This window comes from Trichosurus vulpecula, chromosome 2 (assembly GCF_011100635.1).
Source record: "Trichosurus vulpecula isolate mTriVul1 chromosome 2, mTriVul1.pri, whole genome shotgun sequence".
In the NCBI taxonomy this organism is placed as follows: Eukaryota; Metazoa; Chordata; class Mammalia; order Diprotodontia; family Phalangeridae; genus Trichosurus; species Trichosurus vulpecula.
This window is the reverse complement of record NC_050574.1, coordinates 246107977-246135485: the sequence shown is the minus strand read 5'-3', so window position 1 is coordinate 246135485 and position 27509 is coordinate 246107977. Positions and strand designations below refer to the sequence as shown.

At 35.5% G+C, this 27509-nt stretch overlaps 1 protein-coding gene across 4 annotated transcripts in view; it reads left to right on the top strand.

Annotated features, from left to right (window-relative positions):
- Positions 1–27509, top strand: part of TFPI (tissue factor pathway inhibitor) — a 124505-nt gene that overhangs the window by 93672 nt on the left and 3324 nt on the right. For 3 of the 4 annotated variants that reach the window (XM_036745410.1, XM_036745408.1, XM_036745409.1), the window contains 4 exons: positions 3995–4033; positions 5482–5658; positions 13720–13815; positions 27045–27224. In XM_036745410.1, coding sequence (XP_036601305.1) covers positions 3995–4033; positions 5482–5658; positions 13720–13815; positions 27045–27224 — 492 coding nt within the window. Of the gene's footprint in view, positions 1–3994; positions 4034–5481; positions 5659–13719; positions 13816–16682; positions 17082–27044; positions 27225–27509 lie in introns of those variants that run through there. The other variant, XM_036745411.1, reaches the window with a different exon arrangement.

The following is a 27509-nucleotide window of genomic DNA, read 5'->3' as shown; positions in this document are numbered from 1 at the left end:
AACTTTATACCATCTTCTTTTATGAAAGTTGTTCAAGTCTCCTTCACTTTATTTTTTTTTGAGGGGGGGAAGGCAAGGCAATTGGGGTTAAGTCATTTGCCCAAGGTCACACAGCAGGTGTGTCAAGTGTCTGAGGCCAGATTTGAACTCAGGTCCTCCTGACTCCACCTAGCTACCCCTGTCCCCTTCACTTTAGCATTTTTTTCTGCAGACTATCTCAGTAATATTAGGAATGATTACTAATAATATGGAAATACTTGGTAAATAATAAAATTAGATTGGGCAGCCATACTTGTGGGTCTGTTAATGAATGTATTTATTGGTCTTTTCTACAGCAGTACAATACAAACATAAATCTATGTCACAGAAAATACTCAGAATGTTTTTGTTTTTTACATCTTGGAAGCTCTGGCATTATTTCAGGGAGTGGATATATATGAAGATTGAAACACTAAGGTTGAAACAGGTGGATATCTTTGAGTGAGGAGACAATAGGGATGGTCCAAACTCAGTGCTCTGTTTTGTTTTGACTCTTGCCCCTGTCCAGGGTAGCTCTTTTCTGTTCTGTCATCGTGGCTTCCCCTCTCCCAATATTTAATTCAACTTTGGAAATTCAGGGGAAGTAGCAAGAGAATATTGTTTAATATCACAGAGTTTTAGCAATATTGTCGTAAGGTCATGTTAATGAATTGAGTATTTATTAAGTGCTTACTATGTACAAAGCAAGGTACTATGGCTATAACGGATTAAAAAAAGTAAGACAGGGGCAGCTAGGTGGTGCAGTGAGTAGAGCACTGGCCCTGGAGTCAGGAGGGCCTGAGTTCAAATGTGGCCTCAGACACTTGACACATGTACTAGCTGTATGACCTTGGGCGAGTCACATAACTCCATTTGCTTCGCCAAAACCCAAAAAATAAATAAATAAATAAATAATAAAAGACAGCCCTTGTTCTTAAGAAACTCTTACTCTCACTTCCAACATATATGGAAGGTTAAAGCTATAAGTCCCCCATGGTCCTTAACATTCACCAACAAAGTAGATATTAATATCTCTTATATCATTTAATTTAATGTCATGTAATATGATAAAAATCATATCAGTTTCTGATGTTGAACCATTTGACAGAGAAAAGGACAGTGGTGGCAAAATTTTTATTTTCTGGGTCTTCAACTGATGTAGCTGCAGTACCTGCAGAAGCAGTTGCCAGGATGCATTTTTGTGGCTTATGACTGCTGGCATTAAACTGGAAGCATTGTGATTTTAAAGCCTCTTGGGTTCAGGACATTGAACTATCTCCATCAGAAACTGAGGGGTGGTCAAGGTGGCAGCGGTGGTTTAACTTGTCAGGCACATGCTGCTTCCCATCTCTTTCAGGGCACTCTGCTGCCTCAGCCCTGCTGGCCTGCCCTTTGTGTGGCAGAGTTAGCAGTTGGTGGGATGATGGTTCTTTTTTTTTTTCTACTGGACTTGCTCTCTTGAATGATAGCTAGAAGTTTGGGCTAGAAGGTATGATGCTATTCCTAGGACTGCTATGCTTATCAGCTTATGGGTGACAGTCAGCTGTTGCTGCTAGTGATGAGAAAAGTAGGCTCCTTCATAATGATTTCTCCTCTCAATGATGGCTATAGTGTTAGGATGGAAGCAAGTCTTGTGGTTTGATGGATATTAATAATTCCCAAAACTCTTAGGTTCAGGATCCTGGGCTATCTTCATCAGGGTCTGAAGGGAGATGGCAGTATAGATAGTGATTATGGTCAACATGGTGATGGTGGTCTGATTTGCCTGGCACATGTTGTCTCCTGCCTTTCCTGTTCCTTTAACTAGTCTGGCTTGCCATTGATGCTATATGATTCCTTTCAAACTACATATATGAAAAGTATTGAATGCTGAAATTACAATCAGTGAGTCATGTCGACCTGAGAGTTTGGTTAAAGTAGGCAAACAAGCTAGGTGATATGTAAATTCATGATGTTTACTCCCTTAAAGCTAGCCGAGCTATCTTACTTGTACACACAAGGAGCCAGACAAAATCTGACTGCCTGAACAAAAAAATGAGAAGGTTTAAATTCATTTTCTTTAACAGACTCAGCATGTCTGCATTACTTCACTTTTATGATCCCCATGTATGTTTAACCATGATACAAGAAAAGGATTTTTCTTAATGGAATAGGTTGTAAATACAATAAGATAAGAAAGTTGACATCCGTCAGTTGAAACTACAACCCAGCGTTTCTGTGTTTAATTTACCATTAACATTCCATAACATAGTATATGCCCATAAAATATTAAGCAAGATAGTTTTCTCAGGTTAAGGGTCTCATCCTTACTGGCTAATAGAGGAAAGAATGTTCTTAAGTCAGCCTGATCTGGCCTTGTTGACATAGGAAGGGGTATTCTCTGGGTACACTCAGAGAACAAATGAGCTTAGGTCCAGGCTCTTCTTCTAGTTGATCATTAATTCATGCTCTGGCCCTTACTGAAGTGACAAAAGTGATATTAAATGATATTAATGATCTTCAGTCAATATAGGGAAAAATTGCTTAAAAGGAAGAGATAGCAACCAAATGTTTAGAATTATCTTGTTTAAACACACTTGGGGATTTGCAGCCTCAGAGACCTCCTCGATTTTGGTCAAATACATGATGTTTCAGAATAAACCATACATATTTCGAAGAACTGTAAACTTTTGTTTGAATATTTAAATATGAAACTGATATCTTTTTAATGCTTTAGTCAGTATATTCATTTATCACCTAATTAGCTTAAACCATATAGTTTATTTGCAGTTCATTCATATCCTTAAACAAATTTCATCCATTAAGGTTAAATAAAATTGACAGAGGCAGACTGCAACAGTGGAGAGTGTGTTGTTTTTATTCAGCAAGACTTATGTTCCAACCCCACTTCTGATGCTTACTAGCATACTGAGCAAGTCATGTTCAAGGAATTCTCTCCTTTTCTTTCTTTAAAAACAAAAAATCATTTTATGGATTGTTTCAACAAAAGCTTCTCTCTATAAAATAAATTATTAAAAAAGCATGTCAATTGATGATTCCCAACACTTCTTTGAGAAAGTCATTAGCATATTTTGCTAATATTTTAAATTTTAAATCCTATTTTCCCAGGTAAAAATAAGGTCTAAAAGAGAGCAAATTATATACTGGTTCTTCTAAAAAATAATTCTATTTGTAGAACTCTTAATCTTGAGTCCATAAAATTTTAAATATACATGCATATATATACACATATATTGGTTATATGTACATATATATGATAACTAAATGTAATTGGCTTCCTTTGTGATCATATTTAGTTTATTTTGCCTATCTGAAAAAAAATTATTTTGACAAGAAGATATATAGTCTTCATCAGACCACAGCCAAAGGGTTCTATAACAAGAACACCTATACTATTGAGAGGATAAAGGCTTTTAATTAACTTCACTTATTTTTAAAATTCAATCTTCTCTAGAGAGATGGCAGTATGTACTAGACAGGAGCAAAAGGACATAGGAAGCCTCATAATTCTATATGGGAGAATGGAAAAGTCATTTAGTCTAGAATCCAAGAATTAAGTCCCAATCTCACTTTATCAATAACTAGTTGGGTGAACTTTGGTGAGTCATTTAATCTTCATGACCTAACAATTGGTTACCTGACAATCAAGTTGTATTAGACAAAAATCTCATTTCTCTTCTAGTTCTAAGAATCTTGGTTTGTATGTAACTATTTGGGTATATTCTATAGTTCTGTGCCCTTAGGCAGTCACTTTAATCTCTTTAGTCACAAGTAATCTCTGAGCATTAATTTCCAACTTGTGTTTCTAAAAAATGTCTGTGTCCACCTCATTAGACTGTAATGAGGATAAAATGAGAAGACAAATTTGAAATATAAACAATAAACTAACCTACAAATATAAGGTATTAAATTATTTAAAATTAATAGTAATATATTTGCCTTACATCATAATTTGTACATTTGCTTTATTTTGTAGAATATCCATGGAAGACTACAAAGACAAAATTTCTACAAGGTAAATTAATTTTTTTGACTTATTAAAATAGTTTACACAAGCCTTTCTGAATTTCCCTTGAAAAAAAGTTAATTGCTATTCCAAGCAGCATTTGACCTTGAAATGAGGGCAGAAGCTCTAAATTTAAATAACTGCAAGACATTTGATTACAAATTTTAAAAAAGGCCTAGAAGAGACCTGGCTTCAAATTCTGCCTCAAATACCTATCAGTTGTTTTTTGTTATTGTTCAGTCATGTCTGACTTTCTATGAACCCATGTAGGGTTTTCTTGACAAAGATTCTGGAGTTGTTTGCCATTTGATTCTCCAGTTCATTTTACAGATGAGGAACTGAAGCAAAAAAGATTAAGTGACCATTATGGTAATTAGGGTGGGACTTTTTTGTTTTCTCTTTTCGAATGCTAAGGTAATCAAGTACCTTTGATGAGTCTTGCCTTTCAACTGTAATGGCAAGCAAAGTGGACTTTTTGTTGTCTTTTATTTCTTAAGCAGGTCAAAGACTCAACCCATTTATTTGTGTGTTTCAAACTTATGAAATTAATTTGTCTTTGGCCTGAAAAAAATGTTAATTGATTAAAAAAACAATTTATTTACGGTTATATTAATATCGGTATTGGCTATTTTAGCATGAAATTTCCCAACATTGATAGAAGACAATATGCTGATGGACGAAAAGTTACAGATGAAAAATTATCTGGGTGATTGACCCCCTTCACACTATTCTTGAACTATCTTTTCATTCTATCACTTTGCCCATTAGTAGTCTGTATGACCATATATATAGCTACATATGCACAAATGTATTTATGAATACACACCCATTTGTTTGTGTCTGTATGTGTGTATGCACTACATCTGGAAGAAAACTTAGAGATAGTGATAGAGATATGGTTGAAACAGTAATGTAGTCAGAACACCTGGCTTTGGATTTGAATACTCATTCCTTTGCCACTTACTTCCAGAATGATCTTGAGCACATCATTTCTCTTCCCTGGGCTTTAATAGAGTCATGTATAAAATGAAAGGGTTGGAATAGATGAGACCTCTGGGGGCCACTATAGGTCTAAATCTACAGTCCCTTCACTTTACAGATGCAGAAATTGAAACCCAGAGGTGCTAATGATGCAGGTGACACATCAACTTTGGTAACAGCTCAAACTGGAAACCAGGTTATCTGATGCCTTATCCAATATTGTTATACACATGGTCTATACATCTGAGGGTGTTATCCAAAAAGGGAGGATCATTTCAAGTTCATTAGAGTCAGAATTCAGAACCAGATATGCAAAGTTAAAGTATATTTTCAACTTTTCAACTTTGAAGTTTTATTATTTTTCCTACAAACTTCTTGTAGTTTGAAATGTTCTTGCTATTTCGAATCCTAACTCAAAACTAGTGCTGTTGTTATGAATAAATCCAATGCTTTTATTATCATCATCATTATTCTAGAAAAGCCTGAAATCTGCTTTTTGGAACAAGATTCTGGAATTTGTCGAGGATTACTTCCCAGGTATTTCTATAATAATCAATCAAAACAGTGTGAACCTTTCAAGTATGGCGGGTGCCTAGGCAATGCCAACAACTTCGAATCTTTGGAAGAATGCAAGCATATCTGTGAGGATGGATGTAAGTTGGTTTTATATTTTGCTATACTTTATTTTTAAATATATTGAAGGCATCTGTCAGAAATAAAAAACAATTTTATGAAACTCCTATTTCTGGTCTAGCTATGCCAATAAATTTGGTCCTATATAGCTTATCTTGAACTAATTAGACCCTATCAAAAATATTCCATTGATCCATATTGCTTTTAGGAGAAAATACAAACTCTTCTTTCTGGGATTTAAAAATCTTTACAATATAGTCGTACCTTTCCAGGCTAATTTCATCTTATTTAATTTCACATACTGTTTATTCCAGTCAAATTAGCCAGATATCTGTTCCTTGTATATAACATTATAGCTACTGCCTCCAAGTCTTTGATCAGGTGGATCCTCATGTCTCCTTCCTTATCTTTACCTTTTAAAATGTCTAGCTTCCTTCCAAGGACAGTGCAGGTATCATTTCAACAAAAGGTCTTTCTTTTTTTTATTAATTTATTTTAAACTTTAATACTAAAACAAGTACAAAATAAGAAAAAAAAAGCAATGCAATGGGCACAACAGAATGTAAGATAGGATTCAAAATATACAGCAATAAATTTCAATTTCAAAAAAGCCTATATAATAAATATTACACATCGGGCTCAGACCTTGTAAGTTTTCTTTTGCTCTGTGTTGTGTATCTTTTTCCCCCTTCCTCCCTGCCTCTCAAGAAGGCTACAATTAAGCTCAAATACACACATACATGTATGCATGCTCACACACATATATGCATACAATACACACATACACCAAACATATAGATATATATGTAAACACATACAAATATACATATACTTACATACACATACATATACTTGGATATCTATAATAATACTCACATATAGACATATACATTCATATGCATGAATGTCCTTTCTTTATCTAAGAGTAGATAACTTCTTCCTTCAGGAGTCCAAGTCTTTCACATTTTTCTAATTCCACCAACTCATCATTTCCTACACCACAGCAATATTCCAACCTTTTACTGTCCAGTTATTTTAAATAGTGTAAAACAATATCAATTAATGTGTCTGATATATAGTATAGTTTCCCTATTTTTCTTTTTTCATTAAATCTATTTTAACTTTATCATGATTACTGCCCCTGCTCTTTTCCCTAATAAATTCTACTGCTGATCTTTATTTTATATTTGTGTGTATTTCTTATTTCCTATCCCTCCTTGTCGAGTACCTTTCAACCCTAAACCTCTTCAAGGAGGGATAGGAAATAAGAAATACACACAAACATAAAATAAACAGATAGTGTAATGAATATTCATTTTGTATTTTTGTATTTTGGATTTTCCTCCCTATCTGCCTAATTTTCCCAAGTGTTGCTGAAGAGGTTTGGGGTTGAGAGGTGCTTGACACCCCACCAACAGGCCAGGTCCTGCCAAAAGAATTTGACTCAAGCCTTCTCAGCCAAGGGAAAAGACAAAGTTTATTAAGGGTTTGCCATAATGGGTTGTCTTAAGAAATCCCACCCTTTGTGACTCCTGTTTTCACAAGCGGGCCAGATTCAATCTACTAAACTATACTAAACTAGATTGAATCTGAGCACCTTCATGGAGACAAGATGGAGATTATATACACAAAGATTGTGGGAGGGACTGAGGGGTGGTCTGAGGCCGGATTTGAACTCAGGTCCTCCTGACTCCAGGGCCGGTGCTCTACTCACTGAGCCACCTAGCTGCCCCAAGGTATAGATATTTTGATCAGGATTAAGGGTGGGAAACAGCTGGACAATAGAGGGCTAGGCTAGGCAGAGACTTAGGCTCAATGATAATGCAAGGCCCATGGCATTAGGGGAAGTCCAGATCCAGTTGGAAGACTCAAGGAGAGTTCAAGGGAGCTCCCAGAGACTGTACTCTATGTTCAAGGGGGTGCCTGGAGACTGTGCCCTCATCATTCTGACTCCTCTACTTTCCTTCTACCAACTATGTTGACTTCTTACTACTTAACCTATTCCACTCCAAAGATCCATCCCGTATTCTCTGTCCCTACCCTTGCCCTTACCCTCTTGTTTCTATCTGAATTTAGAAGACTTTTTAGCCTTCCAAATATATATATATTATTCCCTCTTTATCCAATTCCTGTTAATCTAGAGACCCTTCTACATCATACCTTATCCTATTCCCTGACCCTCTTATTTCTTCATCAGTATATATTGTTGTCTCTTTAACCCAGATCTGATGTGAGTATGGTTTCCTCTAAAATCTCTCCCTTATCATCTCCCCTCTCCTTATCCCCTTAGCTTTTTATTCCTTTCTGAATTTAGAAGGCTTTTATAGCATTCTAGATACATATATGTATTATCCCCTCTATAACCCATTTCCAATGAGAGTAGGGCTCCAGAAGTACCAGCCCTCCAACTCCATCTAGTTCCTCTGTGTCAGTTCTTCCTCTAACATCTGATCTGTATAACATAATTACCTTTTTTACCTTTTCCTAAACAGTTGTACTTTTTAGAATGATATAATACTCAGGTCTACCCAAGTCTTTCTTTCAAACTACCCAATTACTAATAACAAAATTAGACATACATTTTACATTTTCTCACATAAAAAGTAATCAGTCTATCCTTATTGAGTCCTTTCTAATTAGTCTTTGATGAGTACTTTATATTTCTCTTGGATCTTGTATTTCAAACTTTCTATTAAATTCAGGTTTTTTGGGGTTTTTTTTGTTTTTTTTTTTGCAACAAAATCCTGAAAGTCTGGCAATTCATTGAATATCCTTTTTTTTTCCATTCAGGATTATGCTTAATTTTGCTGGGTATGATATATTTGGCCACAATTCCAGTTTTTTTTCTTTTATATTTAATTTATTTAATATATTTAGTTTTCAGCATTGATTTTCACAAGAGTTTGAATTACAAATTTTCTCCCCATTTCTACCCTCCCACCCACTCCAAGATGGCTTATATTCTGGTTGCCCCATTCCCCAGTCAGCCCTTCCATCTGTCACCCCACTACCCTCCCATCCCCTTTTCCCTTCTTCTCTTGTAGGGCAAGATAAATTTCTACACCCCATTGCCTGTGTAACTTATCTCCTAGTTGCACGCACAAACTTTTTTTTGTTGTTGTTTTTGAATGTCTGTTTTTAAAACTTTGAGTTCTAAATTCTCTCCCCTCTTCCCTCCCCACCCACCCTCCAAAGAAGGCAAGCAATTCAACATAGGCCACAAGCGTATCATTATGCAAAACCTTTCCACAATACTCATGTTGTGAAAGATTAACTATGTTTTGCTCCTTCCTAACCTATCCCCCTTTATTGAATTTTCTCCCTTGACCCTGTCCCTTTTTGAAAGTGTTTGTTTTTGATTACCTCCTCCCCCGTCTGCCCTCCCTTCTATCGTCCCCCCTTTTTTATCTTCTTCCTCCTTCTTTCCTGTGGGGTAAGATATCTAATTGAGTGTGTATGGTATTCCTTCCTCAGGTCAAACCTGATGAGAGCAAGATTTACTCATTCCTCCTCACCTGCCCCTCTTCCCTTCCTAGAGAACCGCTTTTTCTTGCCACTTTTATGCAAGATAACTTACCCTATTCTATCTCTCCCTTTCTCTCTCTCTCAATATATTCCTGTATTATTGCTTAATTTGATTTTATTTTTTTAGATATCATCCCTTCATATTCAACTCACCCTGTGCCCTCTGTCTATATATATATATATATATATATACATATATATATACATATATATACATATATATATATACACACACATACATAGACACACACATATGTATATATATGCATATACACACATACATATACATATATATATATATGTTTCTTTTAGCTACTATCATACTGAGGTCTCATGAATCATACATATCATCTTTTTATGTAGGAATGTAAACAAAATAGTTCAACTTTAGTAAGTCCCTTATGATTTCTCTTTCTTGTTTACCTTTTCATGCTTCTCTTGATTCTTGTGTTTGAAAGTCAAATTTTCTATTCAGCTCTTGTCTTTTCACTGAGAAAGCTTGAAAGTCCTTTCTTTTATTGAAAATCCATATTTTGCCTTGGACCATGACACTCAGTTTTGATGGGTAGGTGATTCTTGGTTTTAATCCTAGTTCCATTGACCTCTGGAATATTGAATTCCAAGCCCTTCAGTCCCTTAATGTGGAAGCTGCTAGATCCTGTGTTATCCTGCTTGATTTTCCACAGTACTCAAATTGTTTCTTTCTGGCTGCTTGCAGTATTTTCTCCTTGACCTGGGAGCTCTGGAATTTGGCAACAATATTCCTAGGAGTTTTCTTTTGGGGATCTTTTTCAGGAGGTGATCTGTGGATTCTTTCAATTTCTGTTTTACCCTCTGGCTCTAGAATATCACGGCAGTTCTCCTTGATAATTTCTTGAAAGATGATATCTAGGCTCCTTTTTTGATCATGGTTTTCAGGTAGTCCAATAATTTTTAAATTATCTCTCCTGGATCTATTTTCCAGGTCAGTGGTTTTTCCAATGAGATATTTCACATTGTCTTCCACTTTTTCATTCCTTTGGTTCTGTTTTATAATATCTTGATTTCTCATCAAGTCACTAGCTTCCACTTGCTCCAGTCTAATTTTTAAGGTAGTATTTTCTTCAGTGGTCTTTTGGACCTCCTTTTCCATTTGGCTAATTCTGCCTTTCAAGGCACTCTTCTCCTCATTGGCTTTTTGGAGCTCTTTTGCCATTTGAGTTAGTCTATTTTTTAAGGTGTTGTTTTCTTCAATTTTTTTTTCAGGTTTTTTTGGGTCTCCTTTAGCAAGTCACTGACTTGTTTTTCACAGTTTTCTTGCATCATCCTCATTTCTCTTCCCAATTTTTCCTCTACTTCTCTAACTTGCTTTTCCAAATCCTTTTTGAGCTCTTCCATGGCCTGAGACCAGTTCATGTTTTTCTTGGAGGCTTTTGATGTAGGCTCTTTGACTTTGTTGACTTCTTCTGGTTGTATGTTTTGGTCTTCTTTGTCACCAAAGTAAGATTCCAAAGTCTGAGACTGAATCTGAGTGCATTTTTGCTGCCTGGCCATGTTCCCAGCCAGCTTACTTGACCCTTGAGTTTTTCGTGGGGTATGACTACTTGTAGAGCAAAGAATACTTTGTTCCAAGCTTGAGGGGATGCGCTGTTGATTTCAGAGCTATTTCTATACAGACATCTCTGCCACACCAGCACTCCTCCTTCCTCAAGAACCACCAACCTGGACCTGATGCAAATCTTCAGCAGGCTCTACACTCCTGCTCTGATCTGCTACTTAATTCCTCCCACCACATGGGCCTGGGGCCAGAAGCAACTGCAGCTGTAGTTCTGTAGCTGCACCACCCCCGCTGCCCCTGGGGCACTGGCTAAACCTCGAACTCTGTCCCCCACAGCTTTTCCCACTAATCTTCTCTGTTGTCTTTGGTGTTTGTGGGTTGAGAAGTCTGGTAACTGCCACAGCTCACTGATTCAGGGCGCTAGGGCCTGTTCCGCTTGGCTCCTGGTTTGGTTGGTCCCGCTGCAGCCCACACCATGTTCCGCTCCCCTCCGCTCCCAGCGAGATAGACCTCACCCAGCGACCATCCAGTCTGTCCTGGGCTGGATCCCTGCTTCCCTCTGCTATTTTGTGGGTTCTGCAGTTCTAGAATTTGTTCAGAGCCATTTTCTGTAGGTTTTTGGAGGGACCTGGCGGTGAGCTCACTCAAGTCCCTTCTTTCCAGCCACCATCTTGGCTCCACCCAACTCTAGTTTTTTTGCTCTTCAAAATATATTGTTTCCAAGACCTGTGTTTTTTTTTAATGTCACTGCTGCTAGGTCTTCTGTGATTCTAATTATGACACCACAGTATTTGAATTGTTTTTTTTTTCTTGTTGCCCATAATTGTTTCTCTTTGAGCTGGGGGTTTCAAAATTTTAGTATGAAATTTCTGTACGTTTTCCTCATAGGACCTCTTTCAGGTGGTGATCTGTGGAATTTCTCTACTTTCTCCTCTTGTTCTAATGCTTCAGGACAATTTTCGTTAATTATTTCTTGTATTATTTTTTATCAAAGTTCCTTTTTTAATTGTAGATTTCAGGTAGTCTGATTATTCTTACATTTTCTCTTCTTGGTCTGTTCTCCAGAGAAGTTGTTTTTCTTATGAGATGTTTCGCATTCTCTTTTGTTTTTTCTCTCTTTATTATTATTTTTTATTATTATTTCTTGGTCTCTTATAACTTTTCTGGTTTCCCTTTGCCTGATTCTAATTTTCAAGGAGTCATTTTCTTCCTTAAGATTCTGGATCTCCTTTTACAGTTGGTTGACTTTCCTTTCATAATCTTCTTTTTCTTAGATTGTTTTTTTTTTTCCTCAATCTCTCTCATTTGATTTTTTTCCTTTTTGTTTGTTTGTTTGTTTTTTGCAGGGGGGAAGGCAAGGCAATTGGGGTTAAGTGACTTGCCCAAGGTCACATAGCTAGTAAATGTGTCAAGTGTCTGAGGTCAGATTTGAACTCAGGTCCTCTTGACTCCAGGGCCGGTGCTCTACTCACTGCATGTCCTAGCTGCCCCTCTCATTTGATTTTTAAAGTCTCTTTAAGTTGTTCTATGAATTTATTTTGGGCATGTGACCATTTGATGTTACTCTTTGGGATAGGAGAGGCTTTTCTTTGCTTCAGTATCAACCTCTGAGGATGAACTCCAGTTTTCTCTATTTCTATAGTAACTTTCTATAGTTGGGCTCATTGTCTTTTGCCTGCTCATGTCTTTTTATTTGTAGCAGTTTATTATTTTAATCGTCTCTATTCCTGGGGTGTGGGGGATGATGCCTCTGGCCTCAGATCATCCTTCAGTACTCCCTTCTGTCATGGAACCAAGACCAAGAACTCAGCCCTCCTGTACATGCCAACAGCCAGCAGCGTCCCCAGCCTATTACTTCTGCATTCACCAGGCATGTGCTCTTCCTTCTCACCCAGGTCACATCTCAGCTGCACAGCTAGGCCTGGCATCCCTTATCACCAGAGCTTCCCTCATTCTTCCCTCCTGCCACCCAACTCCCCACCCTTCCCAGGAGATGCAAATTCCTGTGCCTGGGGCGTAAGCTACCTCCCAACCCAGCTAGCCTCAGGGCTCACTGCTTATTGTTTCAGTAGAACTAACCTGGAAGTGTTTACACTTCACAAGGCCCAAACCTCAGTCCTGAGATTTTTCTTCAGATCTTCTCCAATTCTCCTAGGAAGACCACTGTTCTGCCCCCACTCTTGTTTATTTTTAGTTCTCTACATTTGTTCTGAGGCACTATTTTGTCTTGTTGGGGGAAAATCTGAAGATCTTGGAATTTTCTGACCTACTCCGTCTTCCCAGAATCTTCCAAAAGGTCTTTCTTTGTACCCCCAATGTCTCACTCCTTCTTGAAATCAATTTGCATAAGTTTGTATATACCTTATTTTTACTTAACTCTGAATGTTTTTTCCCCTATACAAACTGTAAACTCTTTGAGCTTATGTAGTGTTGTATGTGTGTCCTTGTATACAAACACCTAGCACAGTGCCCTTTAGAAAATAACTGCTTATTAAATATTTGTTAAATTGTCCCTATGCTATTTGTAGTATATATTTTCAGGTTAATGATAATTATTGAGTCGTATGAAACTACATGAAACTCTATTAACAAGAAATTTATAATATAGCGTCATCAGTTTAGAGGTAGAAAGTACCTGATAGTCCAGATACTCTGTGCAACTACATTTGTTTGTTTGTTCATTTGTTTTTGTGGGAGGGGGAGGGTGTATATGTGTGTGTTTTGGGTTCTTTTTTTCTTTCATGACAGCATGTGAGAGGGAAACATTCTGAAATTGTTTCCCCAAACATAGATTGGTTGCTATGACTAGTTAACTAGTCCTCATTTACCCATGAGGTAATTCAGTCACAGAAAATTTAAGTCACTTTTCCTGATATCTGAATAAAGAAGTTTTCAAGTTAAAAAAAAAAAACAACCTAGTTGGTTACTTCTCATTAGTGCTATGAATTTCTTATTTCATACTTATGTTAATAGGCTGAGATGATGACTAACATTTTATTCATGTGTGAAATTTTTGTAGTGGATGCAGTGCAAGTAGACCATGGTGAAAAAGTAGAAGTCGCAGAAAACAGTAACTCCTCGACGGCCAAGCCAACTGATGTTCGGAAACTTTTTAGTAAGTATCTGCTGCTGAGTTTTTGTTAGTGCCAGAAAATATAAAAGTAAAAATATTTCAAAATAAAATCATAGATAGCTAAGGGAATTGCTTGCAATGACTATATGTAATTATTCATCTCCTCCAAGTAACCTAGTATATGGTACCTCTGGCTAAAGTGAGGACTTTATGTTTGTTGAACCTGTTAATGTAAATTGAATTTTAGATTAAAGCAATTCTTGCATTTTCTTCTTGATTGGATCATAAAACTCTGTTTTCAATTATGTATTGGTGTTTCTAAACCAATATTTTTCTCCCTAAATAATTCTTCCCCTTTAAAAATTAATAGCCACAACAAAGTTGGGAGATTCTGATATATCTCTCACCTTTAACCTCCTTTGATTGAAAACAAATGAATGAAAATGAATAATCTACCTACAAGGAATCTTTTGTGATACTCTATTTCTTACCTTTTACTTTGAGACAACATCTCCACTAACTGGATGCAAAAAGGAGAGGAAGCTATGTCCTACCCTAAAAAGGAGTAGAAAAAAAGGGAAGAAAAGACAGAGTGAGAGGCTTTATCTTTTTCTTGCTTCTCCCTTGGTCTCCAAACTATTCAGACCTATACCAGCTAACTGCCATTCCTTATAAATAATTCATGGTTTAATACTAGAAAACAAATGATGCATTGCATATTGGTATAAGGTCATTACCAATAGGTTAGCTATATTTCAGTTTAGAATTTAAAACTTTTTCACAAAATATTAAAGCAGATCTTTAAGTCATGCCCTGGCATTCATCCCTATTAGGCGATATATTAACTCTTTCTTTAAGGTATTTTGCTATTTTGTTTCTCAGGGAGCAATAATTTACCCGAATAGGATATATTGGATAACATTCTTCTTGAAATGACTCCAAAAAGTGTTAAACACCTAGAAGTGAATTTAAATACATTGTGCTTCATTGGGGCAAAGGCAAGGAAGTAGAATTTTTAAGTCTTTCCTTGAGGTAAAACAGTATAAAGCATTTTAAATAATGAAGCAACTTTGAATGTTATCAGAATATATTGGTAGCTAATTTGTGGAAAATACTTTTTAATCAGCCTAAGTTTTTGGATTCTACCATTGGTAAAGTTCTGTGATGTATCAAAATAAAAAAAAACACATTTTCTTTGCTAGGTAGTTCACATGACAAAATGTATTTGAAAAGCTGATTTATTTCTACACAAATGGAGGATTGATGCTTTTCCCTGAGGCATTTATAGGGTTCCTATTTTAATGGGCTCTGTAAATTATGCCAAATGTTGTGCTCTACTCTCCTTTTTGGAATAAGAAACATTTAATCAGCACACTCAGTGAGGAAATAAGAAAGAACATGAGTTGTGCTCTCCTAATCCCTCTTTCACCTGCCCACCCCTGATGTTGATTCCTTGCTGAGCTAGACAACAGGATATCCAGGTAGTCAGTGCAGCTATGTCATTTGTTTATTTGTTTTTGGGTGGGAGGGGGAAGGTGTATGTGTGTATGTGTTTTGCTTTTTGGGTTCTTTTTTTTTTTTTTGTACAGAATGTGAGAGGGAAACATTCTGAAATCCTTTCCCCAAACATAGGTTGGTTGCTACAAAAAATACAAAATGAGAAATCTTTCAACTATGCCATAGCAGGCACTTCTTTTCAAAATTTCAGAATATAACTTTTTTTATAAGTTTGTATAGTAGCACCATACATACACAAATGAGATTTGACTTTTTAACCATTATTAAAATAGATAACTATTCACACGATTCAGACTAATCCATAGAAAAGTTTCCATATGTATAACACTGTGAGTTCTTATGAAAATCAGCCTTTGCTGATCTTACAATATCTATGAAATAGCTAAACTTTAGATCAAAGTGAGAGGATACTTTTGCCACTGAAATGTTTTAATTAGCTATTGAGAAAATGGTTATGAAAAGCTCTCATTTAATTTTGAAATTGGGAATAATATTTTAACAATACATTCCTATTCTCCACTTAACTGTCAACAATACTGCTATGCTGCTAATCATATAATTTTGATACCTTGAGATACTATTTTGTCCTTTCCCTACCCTTAAACTCTATTCCCAACCTCCACCCCCATTTTTTTTTTTTTGCTTCTTTCTAAATGCCTCCAAACTTGCTTCTTTTAAATTCCTACTTTCGCTGTTCTGATTCATATCTTCATTACTCTCATGCTTGGATTGCTGCAATGGAATCCTGGCTGACCTCCTTAATTTTAGTTTTTCCCTTTCAACTTCATCCTGGACACTACTATATAAATGATCATAAACACTGCTTTCATTTGGCCATCCCTCAGCTCAAAATCCTTTGATGACTCCCTATTTTCTAGTGTATTACAAAAAAAAAAGTCTTTGCCTGGCTTTCAAGTTGCTTTATAGTCTACCCCCACTTTATTTCTATTTTCCAAAAAAAAAACCTGCCATCTAGTCCCTTCACAAACTTATGGACACCATATTCATTACTATCTCCAAGCATTCACTCATGCTATTACAATCAAGTGAAATGTCTTTCTGTCTATTCCCAATTCAAATCCTGACCATCCTTTCAACATGGACTACTTCTTCCATGAAATCTTCCTTCACTGCTGCCACTCTCACTCCTTTCTCTTTCATCTAATCTTTTATAAAATGAATCATTTGTATCCCATTAACTATAGTGTAATCATATAATATCTTTGGTTTTTTTTTACTTGCTACTCTTTTCATGGTTGTTAAGTTTGTTTCCCCAATTATACTGAGAGCTCCTTGAGGGCAGAGATTTCATCTTTTGATTTTTATTACTATATCCTCTGCATTCACAGAGTAGGCATTCAGCAAATCTTGATTGATTTTGTGATCCACAGTTAAAATAAAGACATCAAATGATGGTTGGAAGAATGCTGATCACTTTTACCAAGTCTTTCTGATGGCCTTCTGCAGTTGCATACAATTATTCTTCTTAGGAATCATGTAAAATCATAGAGTTTGAAGGGACCTAGATGGATAGAAATCCCTCTACTGTATCCAATACAAGACCTTCTCTGGAACATCCTCATGCTGCCTCTCCTTGAGCATCTTCATTGAAAGGGAAGTACCTCATTGGGAACCCAATTAAATTGCAGACATTTCTACTCATTAGAAAAATTGGGTGGTAGTTTATGAACACACAAAAGTCCATATTCTCAGTACTTTCTTTGTCCTTAATAGAGTTAATGTATTTCTAGTATTGTCTCATTAATAAAGTTTGGATATTTGATAACATATGAATATAGTTCATTCATTTGTGTCCCGTATTAGCCAAGCATATACCCTGAATTAAGAATAATTCTATGAAACTAGATAGAGCTGGGACTGGATATTTATAAAGATTATTTGAATTACTGCAATATATCTACGGTAGGAGAAGTAGCTGAAGTAAGAGGAAACGCCATCTAGTTTTGGTTCTGATACTTATTAGCCATATAACTAAGTATGTATTGCTTAATACTTTTAAGCTTTGGTTTATCCATCTTCAGTATAATGAGATAATAATACCCGCATCATCTGCCTTAAACAGTTGTAGCAAAGTATTTTGTAAGGCTGAAAGTATAATAATTACAACAAAAATAACTAACATTTAATATAACATAGCACTTTAAAGTTTGTAAAGTATATTACAAATCTTTTCTCATTAAATCTTCACAACAATCCTGTAAGAGAGCAATGCTTATTATACCCTTTTTGCAGATGAGGAACTAACTGTGCTGAGACAGGTTAAGTAGCTTGCCCCTGGTCATGAAATAAGAATCTGAAGTTTGAACACTGACTACAAGTCTATTGCTCTCTGTGTACATCAAACTGCCTCTTTATAGGAACACTGAGTGTTTTGCTATTGTTTTTGTTTGTTACTATTAAGAAATGAAGAAGAATGCCTCATACAAATAATTTAGAAATTAATTGGGAAGTGATCTAAGTCAGAAACCATTATAGCACACACTTTGATGAAAATATATGCTGCTTCTATGTATATATCCATAGGTGTTCTTTCAAAATCCATGTATGAGGTAGCATATTAATGTTCTAGCCTTCACTCACTTCTCAACCATTTGCAATTTTGGTTTATACTTTATCACTTAAGTGAAACTGTTCTCTCTAAAGTTACCAATGATTTCTTAATTGCCAGATCTAATGGTCTTTTCTTCACTGCATTTGACACTGGTGATTTACTTTTTCTTCCTGGATACTCTCTCTTCTTTGAGTTTTTATGCACCCCTGTCTCTTGGATCTTCCCATACTAATCTGATCACTCCTCAGTCTCCTTTGCTGGCTGATCATCTGTAATGATTAAAAAGAATTCCAGGAGACCTAGTTTCTGGGTAATTTAGTCATTTTCTCAATAAGGCCAGCACATTGTTAATAAAAAGATGGTCATTTGGCTGTCTCTCTTGGACCAAAGCCACCTGATGGCAGAGGACTCACAGTTTATACGTGCTTTGAAAAATAGGTGCTCCTGCGGGGTAGCAATCAGCTCTGATTGGTTAGCACAATGGGAGGTGGGCTATATTAATATTAGAGTCTTGGGGTATGTGACCTGTATCACCCAAATCTTGGTCAAAGAGATACCAATTTTCGTATCACCTTTCTGACATAAGGGAGGATCCACATTTTCCCAGACCCACCTGAGCAAAACCAATGAGCAGGAATACACCTGTTAGCCCAAACTTAGAATTTTTTTTTTCACTGTCTGATTAGATCTTGGCCTGGATAAATCTCTAAGAGAAAGAAACCACATTGGTTAGGTTCTGGGTAAGGAAGTAAAAAAGGGGGGAAACCTTGGTCCTAATACTATAATTAGTAATTAAATACAAGAGAGAAATATAAATTTATCACATCTATATTACATGACCCTTTCACTGTGGATTTGTCCCAAATTATACTTCATTTCCCTCTACACTTCAGGTAAACTCATCAGCTTCCATGGATTTAATTATCATCTCCATGAAGATGACTTAATTCTGTACATCCAGTCAAAGCTGTCCCCTGAGCTTAAGCCTTTGATTACCAGTTGCATTGGACATTTCAAACTGGATTTCCTGGATATATCTCAAACTCGACATGTCTTTGTCTTTCCCTAAAATCTTTACATCTTCTAAATTTCCCTATATCTATTAAAGATACCACCATCATTCCAGCCTTCCTGGTTCATACCTCCAGCTTCGTCCTCCACTCCATACTACCTCACCCTATATATCCAGTCTAGTCACAAATCTTGCAATTTCTATTTGTAAAGCATTTCTCACATCTTCTCTCTAATCTCACAGGTAATATCTAAGTTTAGGCTGCTAGGTGCTACAAAGGATAGAGGACTGGATTTGGAGTCAGGGAAAAAGACCTGAGTTTGAATCCTGCCTTAGATACTTACTGACTGTATAACCTTCGACAAGTTGTTTAAGTTCTCAGCCTTAGTTTCTTCCATCTGTAAAATGGTGGTGATAAGAATAATAATCTACTTCTCATAATTGTTGTGAAAATCAAATGAAGTGAATAACTGAAAGAAAAAAAGACAAGTATTTTTAAGCACTTGCTTTGTACAAAGCACAGCACTAAGCAATGGAGATACCAGTAGAAAAGTAAGTCATTTCCTATTCTCAAGGATTTCACATCATCATAGAAATTTGTTAAACTCAAAGTACAATAAAAATGCTAGCTGTTATGATTCAGGCCCTCGTTGCCTTTTGCCTATATTATTGCAAAATATTATTTAACCTGGTCTCCTTGTCCTGAGTCTTTAACTACTCCATCAACATTTCTACACACTGCTGTCAAATTAATTTTTCTTAAGTGGAGATCTAACCATTTGACTCTCCTATTCAATGAGTTTCAACTGTATCATCACATCTAGAATAAAACATATGCTCCTTTGTCTAGCTTTTAAGGCCCTTCACAAACTTTATTCAACCTATCTTTCTAGGCTCTATAAATATCATTTCATCTCCCACACTCTGCAAAGTAACCAAACTTTCTGTGTGTCTTTTTCTCATAAAGGATACTCCACTTCCTTTCTCCAAGTCTTTGTATTGGTCATCCCACTTGCTTAGAGTATATTCCTTTCTTATTCTACTTCATAGCATCCTCTCTTTTAAGATGCAGCACCAGCAAAATGTTCTGCATAAAGACTTCCCTGGTCCCTACCTCTAACTGCTAGTGACTTCCCTCTCAAATTACCATGTGTTTAACAACTTTGTATTTGTGCATCTGTGTGTGTGTGTATGCACATGCACAAATAAATTCTATTGACAAAGACAGCAAATAATATATATATGTATATCTATATATGTATGTATACCTATGAATGTGTATATATTAATTGTTACACTTGTGTGTATGTGTGTATATAATATAATCTATATATATGTGTGGGTTATATATATACATATGTATATAGATATATATTATACATGTATATGTTTACACATACAAATATAGATATATATATTATACATGTATATGTTTACACATACAAATAAATACAAAACAGTTAAATGTATGATATATAGAAATAATATAGAAATACATATACAGATAATATGACAAAATGATTGTATATGTTATATGATTTTATAAATAATATATGAACATATATATATACACATATAGATGTATATAAGTACATGAATTTGTTGTCTTCTCCAATGGAATGTAAACTCTTCTAGGATAGGAATTATTTCATTACTTGTACTTGTATCTCCAGTGCCTACCACAGTGCCTGGCATAAAATAGGCACTTAATAAATGCTTGTTCATTGATTGATCAATTCAAGTGTTCATTATTGCTATTAGGCATGATTGGCCAATGTCCTTTACTAGTTATATATAATTTATTCTGAGAAAAATACTTCTATCTGAGTCTATTAACTAGTTCTCGAGTGTATTTGGAGAGAAATGTGTCTGTGTATGTATTTATGTACCAAAATGAACTGATGTTCTTAGCAAAAAAAGAGTAATTTCAAAAGTCATGAATTTTTCTTCTGTTTGTATTTGTACTAAATATAACAATTGTATGATCCTCAATTTTAATCAGTGCTTTTACTCAAATAGTATTGTTTTTCTTTGTGTGAACTACCTAAGATGAAATGTAAGCCCAATTTCATTTCCTAGGATCCTAATTGAGAAGTAAAGTGATGAAATGGATAGAAAGGAAAGTTGGGCAAGGGAAATCAGGAAGCCCTGACTTTGACACGACTGGCTATTGATCTTGAACAATTTATCTAGTCTTTTAGTGTCCAAGCCACCTTGACATGTTTCAGAGAAGTTGCCAATTTTTGTTGGTAGAGTAAATTATACATTGGGAATTCTGTAAACTGATGAAATCATAGGCCTAGACAAAAAAAATCTGAACTCGAAACATAATCAATTTTTAGAAGTTTGTAATTAAATAACTAAACTACCAGACTAGAGAGATTATTTGCTAATTGTTCCCTACTGCAAATCCTAGCCATTATTTTGGTCATCATCTCCCTTACTGTCATCATTTATAAAGCTTCCTAAGATCCACTACAAAAATAGACTTCAATTTTTTTTAGACTAACAAGACAGAAGATTTTTTAAAAATTCTGTACCAAAAGATAACATTATTGTGTGCTTCATTACCATCCACTGAAGTAGGTACAGACATTTTAAATCTTAGCTGCCTCTATAGGTGAGACTGGAGTCCTGGAATCAAGGCAGATTGGAAAGCACTCTCACCCACACTCAACATAGCTGACCTGCTGAGCGTGAAACAGGAGAATCATTTCCAGCTCAAAGAAAGTCATCAACTCTCCAAAAGGAAGCTATCCTCTGATTTGATTTATTTTTTATCACTTTAAAGGAGTCCAGAAAAAAAATGTTAATTTTCACCTTTGGGTATGGAACATTTTACAGGTGTTCTATGCTATTCATGGACAGTGAAGAAAATTATTTTTCTATCTGTGGGGAAGAAAACATGTATTATGATTTTGAAAATTTCTGCCTTAAGGTTTTGTTTTGTTTTGTTTCCCTGCTTTGTTTTCCTTAGGACCATCATGGTTTGAAGACAGTTCCTAAATAATCATATTGATTAGGAATGCTATTCCACCATTCTCTCCATTTGTCAGAATCCTGACAATCTTATCAGTGAGGCTTTTTCATACCATAGATAAACTTGCTCAGATACCCAGATTCTCTATTCCTTAGTTGGGTTTAAATACTCTTTCCCCAGCAGAATAAAAATTCCTACAGGCCTAATTTGTGACAATTTTGCAAAGACTTGAGACTTAGCAAACTGCTTAGAGTTTCATCTCCATTCTAGCTAAGTGCTTCAAGAGGTGCAGACATGAGTCCTTCAGAATATCTTCCATTCTCTGTTGACTGCCAAGCAAGGTTGTCAATTTCTGATTTAGTGTGCTTTGTAAATCATCTAAATATAAAGTATCACTGTTATTATTTTAGCAAATTATATGTGGGATATTTTTCAGAATATTAGAAAAATTTTTTTAAAAAATTATTCCTGATTAAACTAACTTGCCTTTTTCCTCTCTGCATCCGTCAACACGCCCCACTTTTGTGGGAAGATAAAAAAAAGCAGGAAGAATGTAGTGACATATTTATTGTATGATGTCTAAATTAAGTCAAGTACTTCATTATTTGTCAAATCAAAGTTGGCTTGATTTAAATTGCTTTTTGTGATACTAAATTTAGGTCAGTAAAAGTTAAAAAAATAAACTTTTATTCAAAATTAAAATAACACAAGTGACAGCATGGTATAGCAGATAGAAATAGCTGTAGAGTCAGAATAACCTGGCTCTGGGACCCTGAGCAAGTCACTTTACCTCTTGGTGCCCCAGGAAGATCCATGAGATTATCAGCCTCAGAGAGCTGTTCTACATTGGTACTTAGTATCTCTTCGTTGGGAGTTCCCTATACCAATGAAATCATAGGATACCATCACTTCCTCCTCCTCCTCCTCCTTCTTCTATACTACTGCTGCTACTATTACTACTACTACTGCTACTACTACTACTACTACTACTACTACTACTACTATCACCACTACCACCACCACTACTACTATTACTACTGCAACTATTATTATTACAATTACCTCCATTGCTACTACTATTACAAAACTGTCGAGTGGGCATTAAGGACATAAAAATCTTCCACATGATTGAACTGAGTTTTGAATATTTTGTCCCAGTTCTTTATTTTTGTTAGATCATAGCAGTTACAGTTAGTAAAACAATTCCACAAATAGAATTTTCAACTTTTGCTATATTATGAGCTGCCAGAAAACAGGAACCATCTAGGACTTGTATATATCTTCCTTGGTCCCTAGCACTATGCTCTATTTATCAGACACCTTAGCAATGTTGATTGAATTTGTTGAACTTTATCAACAAAGCTTCTTCAAAGACAAATTAATGAGCATGATGTCACCCTAAAGATGATAAGCCATTTGGCTTTGTATACTTCCCTGGAGAACAAAGTAACACCAGGTCAGTGCCTTTTTATTGTATGTTTAGATTCTACTAAATGTTAAAATAGAGACCAAATTCACACTCATGTGAGATTTAAAGACCTTTCTGTTTTCTTTCCTTATAGATACTATAGTGTTGATGTTAAAGAGGTAAGTTCATGTGTTGCTCTGGAACAGAGCTAATATCCCAAACATTTAGCAAGAAAAAACAGTTCCTCACAAACAGACAAACAAATAAAAACAATATTTCATGTCTAAGGAGTTTATTATCAGTAAGTCATTGACACTCCTCTATAAAGCTCATAGGATTATTTAATCTTTAAATTACCCGAAGGAGCCTCTTAATGGGACTAATATAGTCATAATATACAAGTGTGTATGGGTTAGATGGGGAGTGATGTTGGTACTAATTCGATAATGGCTCTTACAGTATAAAGTTTATTATATTAGAGATTTGGACAAGAAGTTAGGTGGCTTAGTAGTCTTGGACCCAGAGTCAGGAAGACCTGAGGTCTATTCCTACCTTACTAGCTATGCCACTCCACTTCTTTCCCTCAGTTTCCTCATCGATAGCAAGAGGTTAATAATAGCACCTACCTCACAGGGTTGTTATGAGGATCAAATGAGATGATGTGTATAAAGCACTTTGCAAACCTTAAAAGCGTCTGCCATACATCTTTAGTTGTATTCACATTATGACTACATTAGTGATAACACATAATAGTCCCCATCAGATGGTATAAGGAGAATTCTATTGATCTCTTCTACTTTGGGGAATTTCCAAGGTGGTAGAAGTTCATTGTGTCTATATGACTTGCTTCTCTAACCAACATTAAGCCTAAATGGATATTGGCCACCTCTGCCTCTGGCCTCATTGATGTCCTGTCTTACCCTTGCTCAGAACTGAAAGGAATAGAAGTAGATAGAGCAATAGAAAACTACTAGCTCCATTTTCCTACTAAATTTACCAGCTGCCTTGGCATTAGGACTCTATAAATGTGATGAAATAACAATTTATTTTCAATATCTGTTTCCCCTGTTGTTTTTCAACAAAAGATTTGCCAATAGTAGGCTAGAGATGCCAAGGTCCTAATATGAAAGGCAGAGACTTAGAGTTTAAGCTGGCCAGTGATAAGTGGGCCTTTATCCTAATCAGCCTGTTGAATAACAATCTTTTGCAAAACAAATATGTAGAGATCCCAGATAGGTTCCAAGATGTGTCCTTCCAATTGAAGGCAGTTAGGTTCTATTTTTACTTAGTGGAAAAAGCACTGACTCTTTTAAATGTAGGTTCAAATCCTACTTTTGACATACTGTGTGAACTCGGACAAGTTGGTTAGCCTGCCTAGGCATTAGGTTTGTCATATTTAAAATGATTAGGTCACCTCTATCACAACATGAGGACACAGTGTAGGACTTAAGGCAGAAGACTATCTTATATTAGAAGAATTGGGGGGTGGGTTTTCAAAGGCTACATTAAGGGAGCACAAGCTCTGACAAGCCCAAGGCCCAGTAATATACCATGTCTGTCTTGCTTTAAGACCAAACTCAACCAAGTTCATAGTGGTGATTATTTTTATCCCATAGCAGCTCATGACAGAACTCATTAAGGTATGGACAGATTGTGACCCACATTAGTAGAAGGAGTATATATACCAATGCAATCACGACTCTTGAAGTCTAGTATTGATCTTATAGATAAGAGGTGACAAAGAACTTAGGGGGTAGATGCATAAATAATATTTATTTTAATTAGAAATTTATGCTGCCAAATAATTCCCATAACTTTTCTTGCAATCCACTATCTTGCACTTTCTCAATATGAAGAGGTGCAAATGGAACTGCACAATCTTAAATTATTTCTTAATTAAACTCAGGAGTGCCTTTTAATCACAGATTCTATATGTTTCCAATATAACTTGAAATTCCTTCTATATTTAAATTGAATAATTTTGGTCTAATGTAATAGTAATTTGCTAATAATTTTCCCCTATTTCTGCCCAGAGAATACTTTCCCTCTTTTTATTTCAAATTTCCCAGAAGAGCATAGGAGTGTAAAATAAATTATCTTTTATATCAGAACATCTAGTACTTCACATCAATGTATTTTAGAGTAAAAAAGGTACAAAAAGATATTTGGATGAGGTTCAGCATAATAGTTTACTATACTTGCTATACTAAGAGAATACATGTTCATATATGGTGTGTCTGATATTTAGGAGCTATGTGACTGGACAACGACTAAAATTTCTGAACTTTGCTTTTCTCACCTATGAAGTGGAGATGGATGGTAGCACATACCTCACAGGGTTGTTTTGAGGATCAAGTGAATTATACAAAGTGTCCCAAAGTCTTGGTGCAGTTATAGCTTCAAACTGTACTAAGATTTTTGGACACTGAATGTGTATCATGTTTTGCAAGTAAATGTTTGTATATATTAAAGCTATATAAAAATTATTCCTATTATTATTAAATTGTTAGAAATTAAATTATTATTATTAAAAACTCTATAGATTGCTATAAAGGGAAGATTGGGAAACATTTGCAAGTCAATTTCAGAATTGTCTCATTTTTTTTCTTTTCTCTTACAGCCTAATCCCTTGGGGCTTTCGCCCCATCAGGCAGCCTCTTGCTTTCTGAACTTCTTTGGCTATTGGACCCTCAAGTTCTATGTCCCATCATTACTGACAACTTGACAAATCCTCTTCATTTGCATTTCCTATACTGCATCTCACCCATGGGGAAACCTCTGAAATTTCCCCACCTTCCACCTTTTCTGTGCAGCTTGTTTCCTTCACTCTTGATGGACATTTTCGCTTTCTTCAGAGAAAGTATATGTTTCCTCTCAGGGAAAGACTTTTTCAAGAAATTTAACCGCTTTCATTAAACTGAGACTCTTATTCCCTTATTCATGGAGTAAGGGCATCTCTGTTTTACCCTTTGGTGCATTTTCTCTTCTGACTCTGAAGAAGGTCTATGTTCCTTCACAGACCCAGGAGTTCTGATGGCAGCAGCTTTGGCATTGCCTTCTCCTCTGGCCAAACATCTAACCATTATCCAGACTTGAGACTTCAGTTCCTTCCTGCTTTATGTGAAAATGTTACCAGCAAGGCCAATAAACTTTTCAGTATGTTCTGTTTTGAAGACTGAAAAGGCAAACCTCACTGCATATTACTCCTTGCTTATTTTTGCAATCCTCATGCACCATTCAGAATGTTCTTAAACTTATTAAAATGTTTGTGGCATACCATGAATACAGATTTTAGTCATTATTCTCTGTCTTCTTGTTTGGAACATTAGGAAATCACTTCAGTTTTGTATATCAACCAATGTTTTTGTGAATGAGAAAGAACAGGGATACTGATTTTTCACTAACTTCTCTCATTTTGTTGTGTGACCTTTAATAAATAATTTTAGTGGTAGCTTGTGTTAATATTGGCCAGTTTTTTGTCCAGGAAGTATAATCAGAGTACTATATTTTATAACTTTAATTTCTATTGTATGTTCTTAAAATGAAAAGCCTTATGTTAAAGAACACTTAGAGTTTGAAGCCTTTATATGGATGTGGAATTGATTTTAATGTGATAAAATACAGTTCATCTCTCAATTGTAAAATAATTCTTTTTAGATTATTCATAGACCCTCTAAAAATTCTATAAGCAAATTGATCTTTAAATCAATTTATTATAATGGGAAGATATGATCATGATTGCATGTTATATCATTCTAACCATTTTGTTTAATATTCTTAGAATTCTACGGCCCTTCCTGGTGTCTGACTCCTGCAGATAGAGGACTTTGCAGGGCCAATGAGAAAAGATTTTATTTTAATTCTGCTATTGGAAAATGTCGTTCTTTTTACTACAGTGGATGTGGTGGGAATGAAAACAATTTCATTTCTAAAAAATCATGTCTCAGGACTTGTAAGAAAGGTATGAAAATCCCTCTCTAAAATAAATTGCAAATGTCCAAAGAATTGTACGTATGTTATAAGCAGATTTTAAATGAGAAAACTGACAAATAACTAAACTTTTTACATTATTCCACAAGTAGACATAAACTAAATACAAAAAGTAGTAGCTTTATTCTTTAAAAAAGAGCTACTTTCCATTGTTTTCCTAAGGAAAAATCTGTCATGACTAATTAAAATAATTGTCCCATATACATCTCATGAGTATGTGTGGAAAAACATGGAGATTACAAATGATAATCAATTG